Source organism: Erythranthe guttata, chromosome 10, assembly GCF_056151865.1.
Source record: "Erythranthe guttata isolate IM_541 chromosome 10, IM_541, whole genome shotgun sequence".
In the NCBI taxonomy this organism is placed as follows: Eukaryota; Viridiplantae; Streptophyta; class Magnoliopsida; order Lamiales; family Phrymaceae; genus Erythranthe; species Erythranthe guttata.
In genome coordinates this window covers 20,038,665-20,055,040 of record NC_142542.1, presented here as the reverse complement: position 1 = coordinate 20,055,040, position 16,376 = coordinate 20,038,665, and the positions used below count along the sequence as shown (strand labels likewise).

Here is a 16,376-nt window from a genome sequence, read left to right as displayed (position 1 = left end):
GTTCCATTCTTGTTTGTTTATCGGTAATAGTGGAATGTTTCATGAGTGTTGATTATTCGTGATTTAGATGTTAAGGACAGGGGCATTCAAGTGTTGTTTTGTGAATCATTAGTATAGAGATCAAGAGGTGTCATATGTGAGAAAGAAGGAAGTTCGTCTCAAGAAATTACAGAGTGGTTTTCGTACTTTTTACGCTAACTGTGTAAATGCATAATAGTCGTGGTTTTAACACCGTTCGAAATAATGTTAATATGAATGCACATGGTTTTTCTCCCCCATTGTTATGTGGTTTTTAGCATCTAATCGATCGATACTTTCAAATTACAAAGTGGATTTGACACGATGCCGGATTTCAAAGTTAAAAGAAAGAGTGGTTTTAGCACGCAAAGTGGTTTTTGCACGCAGAGTGGTTTTCATTAATTATCTAGTCGTTTTCGTTAAATGATAAGTTTTCAGTGTATTTTTGTAATGGAATTTGTTAATTACATAGTGATTTTCGTTAATTACAGAGTTGTTTTCATTAATTATAGAGTGGTTTTTGTTTATTGATAAGTTTTTAATGAATGTTTATAATAGAATTTGCTAATTACATAGTGATTTTCGTTAATTTACAGAGTGATTTTCATTAATTAGATAGTGGTTTTTATTAATTACATAGAGATTTTCGATAAGTTTATCATGTATTTTCGTAACGGAATATTATAATGGTTTTTTGTAAGTTTATAGTGGATTTCAATTTGTTAAAAATATTTTTTTTAAATTTAATTGGAAAACAGCAATATAAAAAATAAGTAACCAAAATTAAGAAAATGAAAAATAAACTTTTTTAGAAACAAAATCGAATTTTTTTTATGACGAAAACGAAAATAAGAAAAGAAATAAAAATGAGATTTTTAGAATTGATTTGAGAGCATTATTTTGGGCATAAATGTGAAGTGTGATTTGGGGATATAAATTATGGAAAAGATTTGGTTGTAGATTATGTACATAATTTTTGTTTTTAATTTGAATAATTATATTAATTATAGTAATAAGTGGGGGCATATATGGGTTTTTAAGCCCATTGAATTTATCTCAAATACCATTAATAAATTATGGATTTATCAAGATAAAAAACCCAATGAAGGGTGTTTGGCATATTGCCCCATATATATATATTATGAATTCCAAGAAAATTTTAAATACAAATCTAAATATTGAAGTTTTCCTTATTTTAATTTGAATTAAAAAAAAAGGACTTAATATATTTTAATATTAAAATTATTTATTTAAAAAAAAAAATCTTTATATTTATTTTACCTTCATATATGCACATTATTTTTCTCAAGTTTTATTAATTTATCATATATTAACAAATATAACAATTATTGGGTAAATAACAATTAATTAACCCCCTATTGAATAAACACGCAAGTCTGGAATAAATTGCTGAATTTATTAACAAATATTGCGATCAAACGCACTTAATTAATGACCAATATATTTAATGAATGAGCAAAATAATCATTAAGAGATTATTATTAATAACCGAAGATTTTGTACCAAATAATCAAATATATCAAGGAAAAAAAAAAGGAAACAAATACTATTTACTTTCATAGAGGATTCATTTTCTCTATAAAATACCATCATTTGCATATTCGTTTTAGATATTATACCAAAAATAAAATAAAAATACATATCGAACTTATCTTACTTCTTGATATATATATTTTGTGCTTGTATTATGGGTTTTGCTTATTTGCTCGCGTGCAAAAATGATGTTATTGCTGGGAATGGTGATAGGTTGGTTTTGTACTAAGATACTCAGCTGTCATTCACAAAATCCCGTTACAGGAACAACGCCCGCGCTTCCCGCGGGTGAAGAGGGTTTGTGACCATTATTTCTGCATTTTTTTCTTCTTCTTTATTTAGTTTACAAGAATCATTTAAGCAAATAATTCTTGTGTGTTTGACTTGTTTTTTAGAATCGATTGTGGAAATAAGAGACGTTTCACCTGCACACTTTTTCACCAAGATCGAATCTTTCTCCTTATTTTCCAACAGTGGGATTGAAAGTTATGAATGCAGGGAATTTGAAGCCGGAGGTTACAATTGGTATATATATAATTTTTCATTTTGTTGTTGACTTGTTGCTAGTTTTGAATTTTTTTTATGAGTCTTGCTAGTTCAGATTTCATTCCGCAATATCATGGTCTACTAAACACATAATAATAAAGTTCAATCAACTAACATGTAATGTTTGTTGCACTTTTTTACTCTTGCTTTTTCGACAGGAGACTCATTATCTATCCCAACGGGCACCCAAGTAAAGAAAAAAAAGGCAATCATGTTTCGGTATACCTGGCGATGTCTGAAACTAATTATTTGCCCGAGGACTGGGAGTTAAATGTCATTTTTAACATCTTTTTGTATAATCAGATTTTAGACAATTATCTCTGCGTTCGAGGTAATTTAAACAATATAAAACTAAATAAGAACAAACCGATTACTTGTTCTCGACACTAAAATTAAGTTGGTTTTTCAGTAGATGGGGTGCGACGGTTTAGTGAAGCAAAGTCAATGTGGGGATTCCCCAAATTTATATCCAAGAAAAGTTTGAGAGATGAATCAAGTAGCTACCTTGTTGAAGATAATTTTGTGGTTGGAGCTGAAGTTTTTGTACTAAAAAGACAAAGGGTCTCCGAGCGGTTGACTCTATTCAAACCAACGACACAAAAACGTGTTTGGAAGATTCGAGGATTCTCTAAATTGGATGACGATGTTTGGTTTTCAGAAGAATTCACTGTTACTGATGTCAATTGGTATCTTCATCTCTAATTCATCGTGTAATTGTCTTTATTTATTTATTTATTTATTATCAATCTCTCTTGTTGTAAGTAATCGAAATTAAATTTGTTATGTTATAGGCAAGTGCAGGTATATCCAAATGGACACCCCAGTGTAAACGGCCGTTATGTGTCGATATTTTTGATATGTGTTAGTGCCGATAGCTTTGCTCCTCATCAGAAAGTAAAGGCTGACTTTAATATTCGCCTAAAAGGTTGGCCGTCATCCATCCTCGACTCTGGAAAAAGTGAGTTAGTATGCTTCAAATGATATTTTATATTCTAAAATAAAGTTTTGAACTGATAAAGTTTTCTCATATTGCAGTTTCTCACTGGTTTACATCTTCGACTAGATCTCAACCATTGTATGAATTCGTTAGTCTCGATTGGCTACGTGATCCCAAAAGTTGTATCCTCGTTAAAGATTGTTGCACTGTAGAAGTTGAGATTTATGTGCAACTTGTTGCTAAGTGAATATGATGCAACATCTCTTAATAGAGTTACTTTGCAACTCTATTTTAAATTTTAATAAATAACAATATTTAGATTCAGCATTTGTACGTACACTCAAAGTCAACACAAGTCAAAATTACACAGTGAAACTTCCAATATTTCAAAGTGATGATTGCACACCAGCATATGTATGCCTCCAATATTAGTATAACAAACTTTAAAAAGGGAAGCATATATAATTTATTTTATCTTTTCAAAAAAGAAATAAGGAACACATTTTCTAGATTTACATATTAGTTCCTTACACAGGTAGAGCTGATTACAAAACCGAGACAAGTGAAGTATTTCCGTACACCTGTAGCTAATCATTTAAGATAGCTCCTTACGATGAACCCTAGAGATATGGTCGTCTTCAATATGTCTAGTGAGCAACGAAATTCCATAATGAGATGCACTCGAAGCAGCATAATATGATGTCACCGTGAGTTGAGTGAACTCTGGAAGTGCGTAACCTGTAAATTACACATCATAGATTCACTTGCACATATATTATCAAGATAGCTCAAGTTGTTAGGCATACAAATTCTACTCAATTTTTCCGCCTGAAAAATATAAATAAGTAACGAAAGGGAAGAAAAATCGAAGTACATTGGATCCATAATAGCTAATAGATGACTAAAACAAAATCAAAAGACGTCACATCTAAATGAGTCGGCAATTCGATTCAAACAGTGAAAGGTGAAATTTCATGAAGAAAATGTCATATTAGATCCTTTCTTCGTCACTTTCGTTTGCTCCTTTCTACATAGTAGTAGTTATACGTTCACAGTGGTTAATTAATTTATTTGTCGATACAGGTTTATGTTAAACATTTGTATTTTATAGTCCGAAAGATTTGACTACTTGATTTCATGTCATCTTGGAGACGTCTATATTTTTCGATACTAAAATTTCAATAATATAATAATAAAAAATTCCAAATCAGATGATGCATACCTCCAAAAGCAGCACTAGCAGCGGAAAACATTAGCAGGGGGGGAAGCTGCCAAAGTTAAATAGGAACATGATTAGAAACATAATTAAAAAGGCAAAAACGAAAAAGCATGGTAATGAAGTCTAAACAAGTCGAGATCGAAGGGATTAGACGTTTTAGAGATACTGAGAAGGATGAAGAAGAAAAACTCTGTAGCGCAGTCGTACCCCAATAACAAATGGAAGCCACTTTGGCCCCTTCACGTACTTTTGGACATACGGAATTCCTGATATTTACATGCAGGTGAACAACATTAGACAAGAACCAATAAATGCACAAGAACGAAACAAGGTAACTACTTCGTTGCTTTACCTGTGTTGAAACCATGAACTGCACTAAGCATCCCACCAATTCCAGAGCCGGCCTAAATATCAAGAAGTAATTGTAGAACAGGTATCACAAAAACTGTTTACCACCAAGTAAAAAACGTAAAGCCAAAAGTAAAGAAAGTTAAAGTAAAATAGTCATAAAAAAAGTTCGAGTTTCCGACAGTTGGAGAAGAAAAGAGAGAAAAGGTTAACAAGAAACGAGGATAGAATTTGGGTGGTTACTTTTAGAAGGAAACGGCGATTAATAAAAGGTGAAGCAAACTGTATGCACTCATAGTATGTTAATGTGGCAATAGAATCATGCCTTCAGCATCAATCCAGCTTTCGATGTTAATGGTGGTAACGAGATTCTAATAGTTTAATTTAACAATGGGTGGATAAACGACATAACAGTGCTAGCGGGGAAAGAGTTTCCTTAATGAGGGGGAGTTATAATTGACGTTTGTATTCTGTTGCTTCAGAATTGCCATTGTCGTTCACATCCCGGTTTAAGCAAGAAACATTATTTTCTTCAAAATCTGATCCTAAACCATTTACAGGGGAATACGAATTCGGAAACAGATATCATACCAATGCAAAGATAGAGCAAACATGAAACCCCATATAGTGTTTGACGATGAGCTTAGATATAGTTGAACTAGTTCAGACGAAACCGAGAGGTGACACGTAATGCAAGCCGATAAAGCAACTTAGTGAGTGAGAAGACCTTCATCTCATTCAATTGTAAAGCTTTTTTTTTCAAATCGAAATTCTTTCTCCACAACAGAACATGGATTGGTTTAACCAACTCCACGAAGTGAAATTTAACAGAAGAAAATCCATAGACAAAAAAATTAAAAAACACAATACACACAATCAGAAACCAAATAGGGCAGCCCTTCACAGGTGTATCAACACAGCTCAAAAAAAAAAAAAAATTAAAGATCAAAAAATCATATATGTACATACCACAGCTGTGGCATCGTGTAGAACTGGGGTGACTTTCCATTCTGAATTCCCCTGTTTGGCAAAAATTTCAACACAGAAACATAATTACAAAAAGGAAATCAATTCAGCTGACCACATAAACATAAAATCAAACAGCTGGTGTGCATAACATCAATATATATATATATATATATATATATATATATATATATATATATATATACAGACACAGATATAGTCGTACGTTGTTAGGGTTTAAGAGAGATAGACATCGGGGGCAGCGGGCGGTGCCGAGGCCGGGTTTCATGGTTGGATCATGGTGCAGATTTCCTCTCCGAAGCTTCTCTTCGTACACTTCTCGAGTCCCCATTTTTCCAGATTTACTTTTTTTTTTTTTTTTCCTTCAATTAATTTCGGGAATTGCTCTCAATTTTCATGCAAACGAATTTTAAGCAAAAACAAAATTAGAAAAAGGAAATTTAAACCGTCACTTTGGGTTGGGCTGTGATTTATAAATCAGGTTTTAATTTATGAACCATGCAATTTTATTATATTCTGTTTCTCTTTCGGCCCATTTAAGAATCTCTTTCGGGCCCAAATGGGTAATCAGAAAAACCCTATTATCTCCACACATATATATACACTGTATCTCTTCCCCGATCGCTCTGTGCGTAACATTTTTCTTCCCCACGCAGTTAACACAGTTCAGCAGCTGAAAACCCTAGAAAATGCCGGCGGGTCACGGTCTGAGGTCGCGCACCAGAGATCTCTTCGCTAGGGCTTTCAGGAAGAAGGGCCCGACCCATCTATCAACCTATCTTCGGACCTACAAAACTGGTGATTACGTCGATGTCAAGGTTAACGGGTCAATCCACAAAGGCATGCCCCACAAGTTCTACCACGGCCGCACGGGTCGGGTCTGGAACGTTACCAAACGCGCCATCGGCGTCGAGGTCAACAAGCAGGTACAACACTTGTTCCCCCCTCCTACATTTCTTCAATTGCATTTTTTCTTCTATTCAATTTTATGGTACTCATGTCTTTTTCTGATGCATTACTGTAGCTTAGATTATTGAATGTAATTGTACGTGAAATTGAAAAATGAGATTAATCTGTTGTAAATGGCAATTCTGTTATTATCACTCTAGAAATCACAGTTGTATAATTCAAATGTCTTAGTATTTTCTACATCTTAAAATGTTGGATTGATGGTAGAATTAGGGTTTGCGCGTATTGTAATTTTACGTGTATGTATGAAAATCGACATACATATACACGCCTGTGTTGACATTTCACAATTTTGAGTTAATTTTTGTCTTGATAAGATTTAGTAGTACCTAGTACTGTTTTTATGTCGGTTAATTCTTGAAGTTGTTGATGTATTTGAATTTTGATACTCGAAGAGACAGTTTGACAAATACACGGTGCTTAGTTTTGTTGAATTAAGGTTTGTCCAAATCGAACATGGTGTCATGATCTTTACTTGTTAATCGAGATGTCCTCCACTGTTAAACCCTAGAAAAGAAAACGAAAAAAGAAAATTAGAATGCCTAATGAGACTTAATTACGATCTAAATTTTGATTTATGTTAATAGAACTAGTATTGCTTTTATGAATGTTAATTCTTTAACTTGCGGTTGTATTTGATCCTCAAAACGACAGTTTGACCAATGCATGTTCTTGGTGTTTGTGAAATTCAGGTCAGTAACAGAATCATAAGGAAGAGGATTCATGTCAGAATCGAACACGTTCAGCCGTCCAGGTGTCACGAGGAGATTCGTCACAGGATAATAAAGAACGACCAGTTGAAGGCAGAAGCAAAGGCACAAGGTAAGATCATCAGCACCAAGAGGCAGCCAGCTGGACCCAAGCCTGGCTTTTTGGTCGGAGGTGCAACACTAGAAACCGTCACTCCCATACCGTACGATGTGGTCAACGATCTCAAGGGTGGTTATTAAGTCTTCACTACAAACCGAGTGTTTTCTTTTAGACTTGTCTTGTTTTCTTCTTTGTTGCTTGTGTGATCGTTTTGGGCAATTGATTGATAACTCGAGACCATTTTTGATTTTAAAATGATATATATTTACTTAGTACAATTCACCTGGTTTTGTTACATGATAGAAGAAACCTTGTAATGAGTTGCTACGATATTTTGTTTGGTTTATCAATTAATAGATTGATTATTTTTATGTTTGTTTCGTACCATCCGAAAGGGTCGTATTCTCTAATAATTGGTGTTGTAATAAGTCTTTAATGATTGGATAGCTGAAAGCAATGCTGAGATAATTTGGATTGTTTGGTAGCTTTTATTACGTGTTTGTAATTGTCGATTTCAGGTTCAATTGCTCCGATAATGCTGCTCGTTTTGCTGCATCTGTAATTCGTCTTTTGCACTTTTATAACTAATAAACTTTAATCCCACATGATAGGTTGAAACAAAGCAGCCAATAATAATAATAATAATCAATTTTAATCGAAAAGATTGTATAAAATTTTAGGGTAAATTCCACTTTACCCCCTCGTACTCTGCCTGAGAGACACTTTACCCCCTCGTACTCTCAATTTTATCGATTTACCCCCTTGTACTTGTACGATTTCCCAATACAACCCATTTTCTTAATTTTTGTCAATTTTGACACTAACGCCATGTGGTCAACTCTGTAAATTACAAAATTGCCACTGCCTATAACGCGTCGTTTCTCCTCCGTCAATATTGTCATTTCTTCTTCTCCCACAAGTTCTCCTTCCAAGATATCCCCAAATTGAACCCCTAACTTAGTAAAAATCAAGACCCAAAAATTGATCGATTCCACCAAGTGCAAAGAAAAACATATATGAATGTGTGAAACTTTCTCTTTTCTAATCTCGAGAGTCAAAATCGAAAAAAATCAATATTTACGTCAATATTTTGACTCTTGACCAAATGGCGTCAGAGTCAAAATCGAAAAAAGTTGATGAAGAGGGTTGTATTGGGAAATTATACAAGTACAAGGGGGTAAATCGACGAAATTAAGAGTACGAGGGGGTAAAGTGGTTCTTGGGCAGAGTACAAGGGGGTAAAGTGGAATTTACCCAAAATTTTATTGGTAGAGTTCGAACAAAAAGATTGTATAAAATTTTATTGGTAGAGTTCGAACGAAAAATCAATGGCAGTCATACGAGCAGACACAGTCAGATGAGCTGGGTCGTCGAGGCACGCATATTCCAACCCCGCCAAACAACTTTTGACATTGTTGGTTACAGTTCCGTTTGCCGCAACCATTCGGAATTATCGTCTGACTGCAATCTTCCCCATCCGAATCTGCCACATCACCAGCTGAACCAACAAATAAAAATTATTTTGTTATAAAATATTATTTCTCGTATATTATTAAGCTACTCGATCACGATTCAAAAAATCGAAAAAAAAAAAAAAGAATGTACCTGACAACAAGAGAATAACAAACCATAGAATTGAAAACAACTTTGCCATCTTCATTTGTGTGTCATAAACTGTGCTGCAATACAATTTATAGTAGTTATAAAATCCAATCAAGCAAATTCTTTTATGATACATATAACAAGATTTGGATAAAAAATTAATTACTTTAGGATTATATTCACCACATATATGTGATAAAATCTATATAAATTTAAGCACTGATTGTCTGTATATATAGTAACAAAAAAACCCAAAATATCTACGTAAAACTCGAGAAAAAAACTGTAATCGATCAATAAATGTATTTTGACTGAATTATATCTCGATTTTGGAGATTTTACACTTTCATTTTTTTCAACTATAATCGTATATAATCTCCGTCTTATTTAGAAATAAATAAAAAAATGATGATCAATGGCAGTCATATATGCAGCCACAGTTTGGGAAATTGGGTGGTTCTTGAGGTATGCAAACTCCAATCCCACCAAATATCTTCCTACATTGTTCACTGCAGTCTCCTTTGCAACCATTCGGAATTATTGCCTGAGAGCAATCTTTCCGCTCTGCATCTATCAATTTACCACCTGAACCAACAAATAAATAAATAAATTTAAAAAAATAAAATGACTTTGTTATAAAATATTATTTCTTATTAATTATTTATTAAGGATGAATGAAAGTTAAAAAGAATAATCTACCTGACAACATGAGAATAACAACCCCTAGAATTATAAACAATTTTGCCATCTTCATTTTTGGCTTTCTTTGTTTTAAATTTATTTATTTTATTATTATTTAACAGTGCTGATTATAAAATTGGCTGGGATACCCCTACAATTTATACTAGTTATAAAGTACAATTTAGCAAATTCATTTGTGATACCTATAACTAGATTTGGATAAATATTGAATAGTTTAGGTTTATATTTACCACATTTATATGAAATATATGTTTATAAATCTAAGAATAATCATGTGTATAACAAAAGGCATGAATGAAAATCTCTCAATAATCAATAAGCTTCCCATATATACCAAGGAGTACAAATATATATATATATATATATATATATATATATATATATATATATAATTTTCAGTTTTACTAGAAACTACATAACATGGAAATCCTAGTGTTAAATTTGGGAAATAACATTAAAGAAACATTTTATATAAATTACAACCACATCCCTAAGGTAAAGTATAGTTATAAAAATGCCCCTTATTGTTGAGGAATTACATAGACACCTGCAGTTTGTAAATGTCTTACATCCGCGCCCCTACAAAAGGGTGTAAATGTAATAAATCTACAAGTTTCTGGGCATGGATGTAATTATTGAAAAACGAGGGGTTTTTTCGTACATAGACTTTACGTCAGGGAGACGATTGTAATTTATCCTAAATAAAAGTATATAGAAGCTGCGCTCTTTTGAATTTCAGAAACGACCATTCCCTCTCCCACTCTCTTCTTCCACTTTCTTAAAACCCTAAAACTTCAACCGATTTTCTGTAGAAATCTCATTTTGAAAATCGCATTTCAAAAATCTCAATCATAAGTTTGTATAATCGATCCTGGATTTTCGTAATAAAGAATTGATCTTAGATTTCTGTAATTGAGAGCTGGCGATTGGCGCGTGAAGCCGGTGGTGGTGGAACCGCCACAAGTCCGCCGACAGATTTCCTCCGCGGCTGAAACGATAGAGGAATAAAAAATTATATTAAAATGCTGATTATTACAAAAGTGCGCCTATCATCTGAGATACCGCTTGTAGGGTTCGAGTTGAAGCTGTCCGTGGATGTGATGCTCTCTGGTGGACCTATTATCAACGGTGGTGATATTACTGAGTCGAAGCCTGTTCATGGTCGTTTCATAAGATATAATTGGTGAGCTTCTTGAATTTGAATTTGAATTTTGATTTTTCTTGGTGTTTTCTTTGCTTTGAATGTGTTTTGTTTCCTTTGAATGTTGATTGGTTTTAAGCAATGGATTGGGGGAATACATGATGCGGTTTTTTGGATGGGTTCATGAAATACAGCCTTTGAATTGAATTGAATTGAATTGAATTGAATTGAATTCAGGGTATGATGTAATAAGAAATTGTTCACTAATTTCTGAAAATCTCATTTTCTCGTTTTTTCCCTTTCTTCGGTGCTAATGGCTAGAAGATAGTTGTTAGCTTTGCATCTGTTAATAGTTAGTTGGTTTTCTTTGCAGGTTTCGTATAGAAAGTGATAAGGATACTGTTTGTAGTTTTCACCAAGACGAACAAGCTACAATACAATGCGTCCGTTGCGTCGAACACAGATTACCTGTTGCCAAGAGTTACCATTGCTCTGCAAAGTGTTTCGCTAAAGAATGGCGGCACCACCGTGCTCTGCACGACTGTGCCAAGAGATTCAATACTAGTGGCGGCAGTACAAATATTCCCGATGGAACAACTCGGAAGAGAGACGGCGAAACATGGTTTGAGGTTGGCCGATCCAAGACATATACACCGACACCAAATGATATCGGCCATGTCCTAACATGCGAGTGTGTTGTGGTGGATCTTGAAACAAGATCCTATGTCGGGAAAATCTATACTTCATCAACTTCCTCCGTTGTTCCAGCTCCCTCGCCTACTCCACGACGAATGATTTCTGTGAGCGGAACTGGTTTGGAAAGTCGGATTTCTTCTGGAGTGACTTTTAGTGTGCTCTCGTACAATATTTTATCGGATGCATATGCTAAGGCCGAAATTTACGGTTATTGCCCCTCTTGGGCTCTTTCGTGGGCCTACCGTAAGCAAAACCTTTTACGAGAAATAGTTGGCTATCATGCAGACATTGTTTGTCTTCAAGAGGTACACAACCTAACTTTATGTCTTTTAAACATTCGAGAATCCGCTCTTCTTTAATTGTTAGCAATGATTTGTGGAAGCCCGTTCGAGTTCCGATGTTATTTCAGCATATTTTATTGTTTTTCTTTTTTGATCAGGTTCAATCTGATCATTTTGATGATTTTTTTTCACCTGAGATGGAAAAACATGGCTATCAAGCAATTTTTAAAAAGAAAACAATGAAGGCTTTTGGTGGGAACATGAAAACCATTGATGGTTGTGCTACTTTCTTTCGTCGTGATAAATTTGAACATGTGCGAGATTTCGGGTTTGAGTTTAATGAACCTGCACATTCTCTGATAGAGCCTCTGGTTTCCAGTGCACAGAAGAACAATGCCTTCAACCGATTAGTTAAGGTATTTGTAAATTTTTATTATTTCGTCACTTTTATCTGGTAGACTCATTAATATCTTATTAATGCATACACAGGATAATATTGCGCAAATTGTAGTTCTAGCAGCAAAGTTCAGTAACCAGGGCATCGGTAACTCTGGGAAACAACTGTCAGTTTGTGTGGTAAGATTTCACAAGAGATTGACAACTGCAACTTTTATGTTATTCTCTATTAAGGTTTCCGTATCTGTATGTTTCTATGACACAGACAAACACACATATAAACGTGCATCAAGACTTGACGGATGTGAAGCTCTTTCAGGTTATTTATCTATTTATTCATTCTTAACTTGTTTGCTCTATTTGAAGTCCATTTGTTAAAGTTACTAATTACTAATTGTTATTTTTGATTTTCCATATCAGGTCCACAAACTGTTGGCAGTCCTTAAAGCATTTGTCAAAATCCCAATGTTGGTATGCGGCGATTTCAATTCAATTCCTGGAAGGTGATTTGGCTTTTCTCTTATTAATATATATATGTGGTTTCAAATTTTCTCTTAATAGTTTCCGTTCTCCTTAAAAACAAAATATTTTTTAATTTTATAAATACAGTGCTCTTCATAGCCTCCTTGCTTACGGGAAAGTTGATCCAGGACATCCAGATTTAGCTGTAGACCCGCTCGGGATCCTTCAGCCCACTTCCAAATTAAATCATGATTTGCCATTGGTATAAAACAGTTAATCTCTTTGGAAGGTTTTGTCTGAAACTCGTGTATATATGTAAGTCTTAATTTTAATAAATTGTGGCATTTAATTCCTAGGTTAGTGCTTACACATCCTTTGGAAGAGCTGGTCTCGGTTTAGAGCATAGAAGGAGAATACATCCTGTAACAAATGAACCCCGTGTTACAAGTTACACTGAAGAATTTGTCGGTACTTGTGATTACATATTCTATTCAGGTACATTCTCTATAATTTTTTTTATTGCACCACTATCCATTAGCTTGTAATAATCTTCTTATTTACATCAGTTATCAGTGCTCACGCCCTCTCTCTCTCTCTCTCTCTCAATATATATATGTAGCTGACTCGTTAATGCTGGAGTCTCTGTTGGAGCTATTGGATGAGAGGATCCTGCGAAGAAATACTGCTCTCCCTTGTGTCGAATGGTCATCAGATCATATAGCACTCGCAGCTGAATTCCGTTGGATAACGAAAAACTAGACGTTAACTATAGGTATGTCTCGATGAAAATGTTTTTCTTACCAAGACTATTGATCAGCTGTAAATATCTGCACCGGGATAAATTTAATTTAAAAAATTATCATTATTATGCTGTTAGTCAGCTTTAAGTTTTACATAACTTTGTTCTGTGCAGGTATGTTTGCGTTGAAGAAGAATCTCAAAGAAAGTGGCAATAGGACATACGATCATAATCGTAAATCAGAAAAACTAAATGCATTATTTGTTTTTCCTCCTTTACGATTAGCTGAATTAGAAATACGAGTAGAGTGACATCTGTTGTAGTATACAATTAATTCCAGTTATATAGAAGTGATTTTGAGAGAAAGGGGAATAAAATAAAATAAAAGAAAATGAATAGATGGATCCCAACTAGCCAAACAAAAATCAAGTAAAATGAAAAATAAAATAAAATTATATTCTAAGCTTCCAAAAATATGGTTGCTGAGCTTTGTGAAAATCACCATTATACCATTGTTCAGACAACAACTTGAGGGCATTCCTAAATTGCATAGGTTTTCTTTCAAGAAGATTAGCATAACATGTTTGAACATATGCAGTAAGTAATATTTATTATGCATTAGAATCAGGTCCAGCTGGTTTTGTTGAGTTCAGTAATGGCTGCAAAGCCTTCACCACTATTGTCATGTTCGGTCGAAAATCCGCTTCGTATTGTACACAAAGTGCTGCTACAGCAGCCATCTGCAATATTTAAGCAGCAAAAAAAGATTCAAAATCTCAATGCACCGACTAATAAAAACAAACAAAATTTGTGATTATTAAGGTTTTTTTGTTTTGTTTTTAGACCTTTGCAATAGCCTTTGGTGGATAATCATCATTTAGCTTGGGATCCACACATTGCTTCACTTTATCTTCACTCAATCTTGGAGTTGCCTGAATAAATTTGAAATATTTGAAGTATTATGAATTATGATTAGTAAATAAAACAAGACAGCATATGAACTATTTAAAAAAAATAAAAAATTACCCATGTGACTAAACTCTGTTGCCCTTTAGGCATAGTGTGATCTACTGGCTTTCTCCCTGTAAGAAGCTCTAAAAGAACAACTCCGAAACTGTAAACATCACTCTTCTGAGTTATCTGCCCTGTCATCGCGTACCTAAAAAAAAAACGATGTATAATGTTTCTCAATCGAAAAAGAAAAAAAATATAAATGAAGGGGAAATTAACAACTGACTCTGGTGCATGGTAGCCGAATGTTCCGAGTACTCTGGTGGAATGAAGACGAGCCGCAGTATCAGAAGACTGATTGGTCAAACTAAAATCTGCAATCTTGGCCACAAAATCATCGAAGAGAAGCACATTGCTTGATCTTACATCTCGATGTACGATCGACGGCTGACATTTCTCGTGAAGAAATTCGAGCCCTTTTGCAGCTCCTAAAGCAACCTTCACCCTTTGACCCCATGTAAGAACCGGACCTGGTTCTGCCCCTTGCACCCCTTTCCTACCTAAGAACAGACAACAATATACATTCACATTATCTTCACCTCAACCCTAATCTTGAATTTCGATATAAAAAAAAAAAAAAAAAAAACCCTTTTTCTCGTACCATGTAAAACATCGTGTAAAGAACCCATGGTGGCGAATTCGTAGACCAAAATTCGGTTGTCTGATTCAAGACAGTACCCTAGCAACCCCACGAAATGCTCATTCTTAAGCCTCGAAACTGTGGATAACTGTACAAACAGTATAAAAAACCAATCTTTATTACAACAAATGATCATCTTACATTAACAAAAAAACAAGAAGAATCACCTGAGCTGTAAAATCGTTATCTGGTTCGGGGGAAGAACTAGAATCGAGCTTCTTGATAGCTGCTGGTTGACCATCCGATAATTTGGCGTAGAAAACTCGACCGTAAGAGCCCTCTCCAATTAGAGCTTTAGTTCCGAAATTACTAGTAAGTCGATTTAGCTCACTAAGTGGAAGTGATGGGAGTTCAATAGGCAGAACTTTCTGAGCTTGTCCATTTCTTGCAGCACCACTTCTTGGCTCTCCTCTGTCGCCTGTCAATTCAAATATCCATTGCAGCAAAATCACCAAAAAAAAAGAAAAAAAATCAAGACAGAATCTTGAATTATGATCATTGATCATCATTCATCAACAAGCACAAATTAATGTTGGAATGATTTAAAGAACAATAAGTAATTACCTCCACCGGCGCCGCCGTAATTGTTGCCAGTCTTTGGCGGGGCGGAGTTATAATTATTGGCCGGAGGACCACTATAGGGCTCCTCTTCTGCACCTCCACAACACATCATTGTTCGATTTTTTTTCTAAAGGTAAAAATCTAATCTCGAAGGGAAAACTTCATACGAGAAACGATCACATTTGCAGATTGTTTAAGAAGCGTTCCCGATTCCGATTCCAATTCCTATGTATACATCATCAAATATGTGTAAATAAGAGGATTAAAAAGTGTACGTCAATTGCGTATAATAGACAAATAAATCATCACAAAAATCCATGAACATTCAAAACCAAGATTAAATGGATAAAACATATATAGCATGAACATTAAACCCAAAATCCCACGAATCATCGATCGAACAAAACAAAACGAAAAACTGAAAAAAAAAAGAAAAAAAAAACAATTTACCTGTAAGATGAGCGGAAAAATTGTGGGAGGAGGAAATTTTTCTGGTAATTGTTTGTTTGGGGGAAAAAAAGCAAAAGAAAAATTGTGTTAGTTTTGAATAGCGGGAAAGTCGCATGCAACCCTTTTAAACCGCTAAAACAAAATTATAACATACGTGCCTGCCTTAATCTTGCACGTCTGATTTAGCAATCATTCAACAAAAACAAATTTGTAATAACTTTATTATATTACTATATATAATCTTTTCTTGGACGGCCCATAATTCACTATTGTCTATGACACGATGTCTGATGTCAACATGCATATA

At 34.3% G+C, this 16,376-nt stretch overlaps 5 protein-coding genes and 1 long non-coding RNA gene across 8 annotated transcripts; 3 read left to right on the top strand and 3 right to left on the bottom strand.

The window, feature by feature from the left end:
• The first annotated feature begins 1,662 nt into the window (after positions 1-1,662).
• LOC105955186 (BTB/POZ and MATH domain-containing protein 6) lies at positions 1,663-3,379 on the top strand. 2 transcript variants are annotated; one of them, XM_088824511.1, is made up of 6 exons: positions 1,663-1,869; positions 1,968-2,097; positions 2,277-2,449; positions 2,531-2,804; positions 2,910-3,076; positions 3,154-3,379. In XM_088824511.1, the coding sequence occupies exons 1-6, from the start codon at positions 1,758-1,760 to the stop codon at positions 3,300-3,302; spliced, it is 1,005 nt and encodes a 334-aa protein (XP_088680637.1). In that variant the 5' UTR covers positions 1,663-1,757; the 3' UTR covers positions 3,303-3,379. The 2 variants fall into 2 exon arrangements, with proteins under 2 accessions (XP_088680637.1, XP_088680636.1); XM_088824510.1 differs by having other exon boundaries at positions 2,528-2,804.
• A 38-nt stretch (positions 3,380-3,417) lies between these two features.
• Positions 3,418-6,102, bottom strand: LOC105955185 (uncharacterized). 2 transcript variants are annotated; one of them, XM_012978887.2, is made up of 6 exons: positions 5,815-6,102; positions 5,592-5,642; positions 4,627-4,678; positions 4,482-4,540; positions 4,278-4,323; positions 3,418-3,793 (listed from the first exon to the last, which is right to left on the bottom strand). In XM_012978887.2, exons 1-6 carry the CDS (start codon positions 5,938-5,940, stop codon positions 3,651-3,653), a joined length of 477 nt encoding a protein of 158 aa, XP_012834341.2. In that variant the 5' UTR covers positions 5,941-6,102; the 3' UTR covers positions 3,418-3,650. The 2 variants fall into 2 exon arrangements, with proteins under 2 accessions (XP_012834341.2, XP_088680638.1); XM_088824512.1 differs by having other exon boundaries at positions 5,809-6,029.
• A 107-nt stretch (positions 6,103-6,209) lies between these two features.
• Positions 6,210-7,759, top strand: LOC105955248 (large ribosomal subunit protein eL21z/eL21y). The gene is made up of 2 exons (XM_012978961.2): positions 6,210-6,535; positions 7,271-7,759. Exons 1-2 carry the CDS (start codon positions 6,299-6,301, stop codon positions 7,526-7,528), a joined length of 495 nt encoding a protein of 164 aa, XP_012834415.1. The 5' UTR covers positions 6,210-6,298; the 3' UTR covers positions 7,529-7,759.
• A 911-nt stretch (positions 7,760-8,670) lies between these two features.
• On the bottom strand, positions 8,671-9,054 carry LOC148767788 (uncharacterized). The gene is made up of 2 exons (XR_016034106.1): positions 8,994-9,054; positions 8,671-8,886 (listed from the first exon to the last, which is right to left on the bottom strand). It is a non-coding gene; the product is annotated as an uncharacterized LOC148767788 (long non-coding RNA).
• Positions 9,055-10,409: 1,355 nt separating this feature from the next.
• On the top strand, positions 10,410-13,799 carry LOC105955246 (carbon catabolite repressor protein 4 homolog 1-like). The gene is made up of 10 exons (XM_012978959.2): positions 10,410-10,875; positions 11,207-11,834; positions 11,969-12,226; positions 12,300-12,386; positions 12,472-12,525; positions 12,627-12,709; positions 12,816-12,930; positions 13,025-13,163; positions 13,288-13,440; positions 13,582-13,799. The coding sequence occupies exons 1-9, from the start codon at positions 10,715-10,717 to the stop codon at positions 13,425-13,427; spliced, it is 1,665 nt and encodes a 554-aa protein (XP_012834413.2). The 5' UTR covers positions 10,410-10,714; the 3' UTR covers positions 13,428-13,440; positions 13,582-13,799.
• On the bottom strand, positions 13,785-16,189 carry LOC105955247 (Protein kinase superfamily protein). Its single transcript, XM_088824508.1, has 8 exons — positions 16,070-16,189; positions 15,623-15,844; positions 15,226-15,476; positions 15,020-15,146; positions 14,645-14,918; positions 14,434-14,566; positions 14,253-14,339; positions 13,785-14,147 (listed from the first exon to the last, which is right to left on the bottom strand). The coding sequence occupies exons 2-8, from the start codon at positions 15,729-15,731 to the stop codon at positions 14,019-14,021; spliced, it is 1,110 nt and encodes a 369-aa protein (XP_088680634.1). The 5' UTR covers positions 15,732-15,844; positions 16,070-16,189; the 3' UTR covers positions 13,785-14,018.
• Between the last annotated feature and the right edge of the window lie 187 nt (positions 16,190-16,376).

Excerpts from the sequence above, each read along its gene's own strand:
- LOC105955185 (XM_088824512.1), bottom strand. The coding sequence starts at position 5,940 with ATGGGGACTCGAGAAGTGTACGAAGAGAAGCTTCGGAGAGGAAATCTG. Across the intron at positions 5,643-5,808 it reads TAAACCCTAACAACGTACGA|GGGAATTCAGAATGGAAAGT; the intron begins CTATATCTGTGT and ends TTTGCCAAACAG. Across the intron at positions 4,324-4,481 it reads GGCTTCCATTTGTTATTGGG|CTTCCCCCCCTGCTAATGTT; the intron begins GTACGACTGCGC and ends TAACTTTGGCAG.
- LOC105955247 (XM_088824508.1), bottom strand. The coding sequence starts at position 15,731 with ATGATGTGTTGTGGAGGTGCAGAAGAGGAGCCCTATAGTGGTCCTCCG. Across the intron at positions 15,147-15,225 it reads ATAACGATTTTACAGCTCAG|TTATCCACAGTTTCGAGGCT; the intron begins GTGATTCTTCTT and ends CTGTTTGTACAG. Across the intron at positions 14,340-14,433 it reads AACAGAGTTTAGTCACATGG|GCAACTCCAAGATTGAGTGA; the intron begins GTAATTTTTTAT and ends AAATTTATTCAG.
- LOC105955248 (XM_012978961.2), top strand. The coding sequence starts at position 6,299 with ATGCCGGCGGGTCACGGTCTGAGGTCGCGCACCAGAGATCTCTTCGCT. Across the intron at positions 6,536-7,270 it reads GCGTCGAGGTCAACAAGCAG|GTCAGTAACAGAATCATAAG; the intron begins GTACAACACTTG and ends TGTGAAATTCAG.
- LOC105955186 (XM_088824510.1), top strand. The coding sequence starts at position 1,758 with ATGATGTTATTGCTGGGAATGGTGATAGGTTGGTTTTGTACTAAGATA. Across the intron at positions 1,870-1,967 it reads GCTTCCCGCGGGTGAAGAGG|AATCGATTGTGGAAATAAGA; the intron begins GTTTGTGACCAT and ends CTTGTTTTTTAG. Across the intron at positions 2,450-2,527 it reads CAATTATCTCTGCGTTCGAG|TAGATGGGGTGCGACGGTTT; the intron begins GTAATTTAAACA and ends TTGGTTTTTCAG.
- LOC105955246 (XM_012978959.2), top strand. The coding sequence starts at position 10,715 with ATGCTGATTATTACAAAAGTGCGCCTATCATCTGAGATACCGCTTGTA. Across the intron at positions 10,876-11,206 it reads CGTTTCATAAGATATAATTG|GTTTCGTATAGAAAGTGATA; the intron begins GTGAGCTTCTTG and ends TTTTCTTTGCAG. Across the intron at positions 12,526-12,626 it reads CGGATGTGAAGCTCTTTCAG|GTCCACAAACTGTTGGCAGT; the intron begins GTTATTTATCTA and ends TTTCCATATCAG.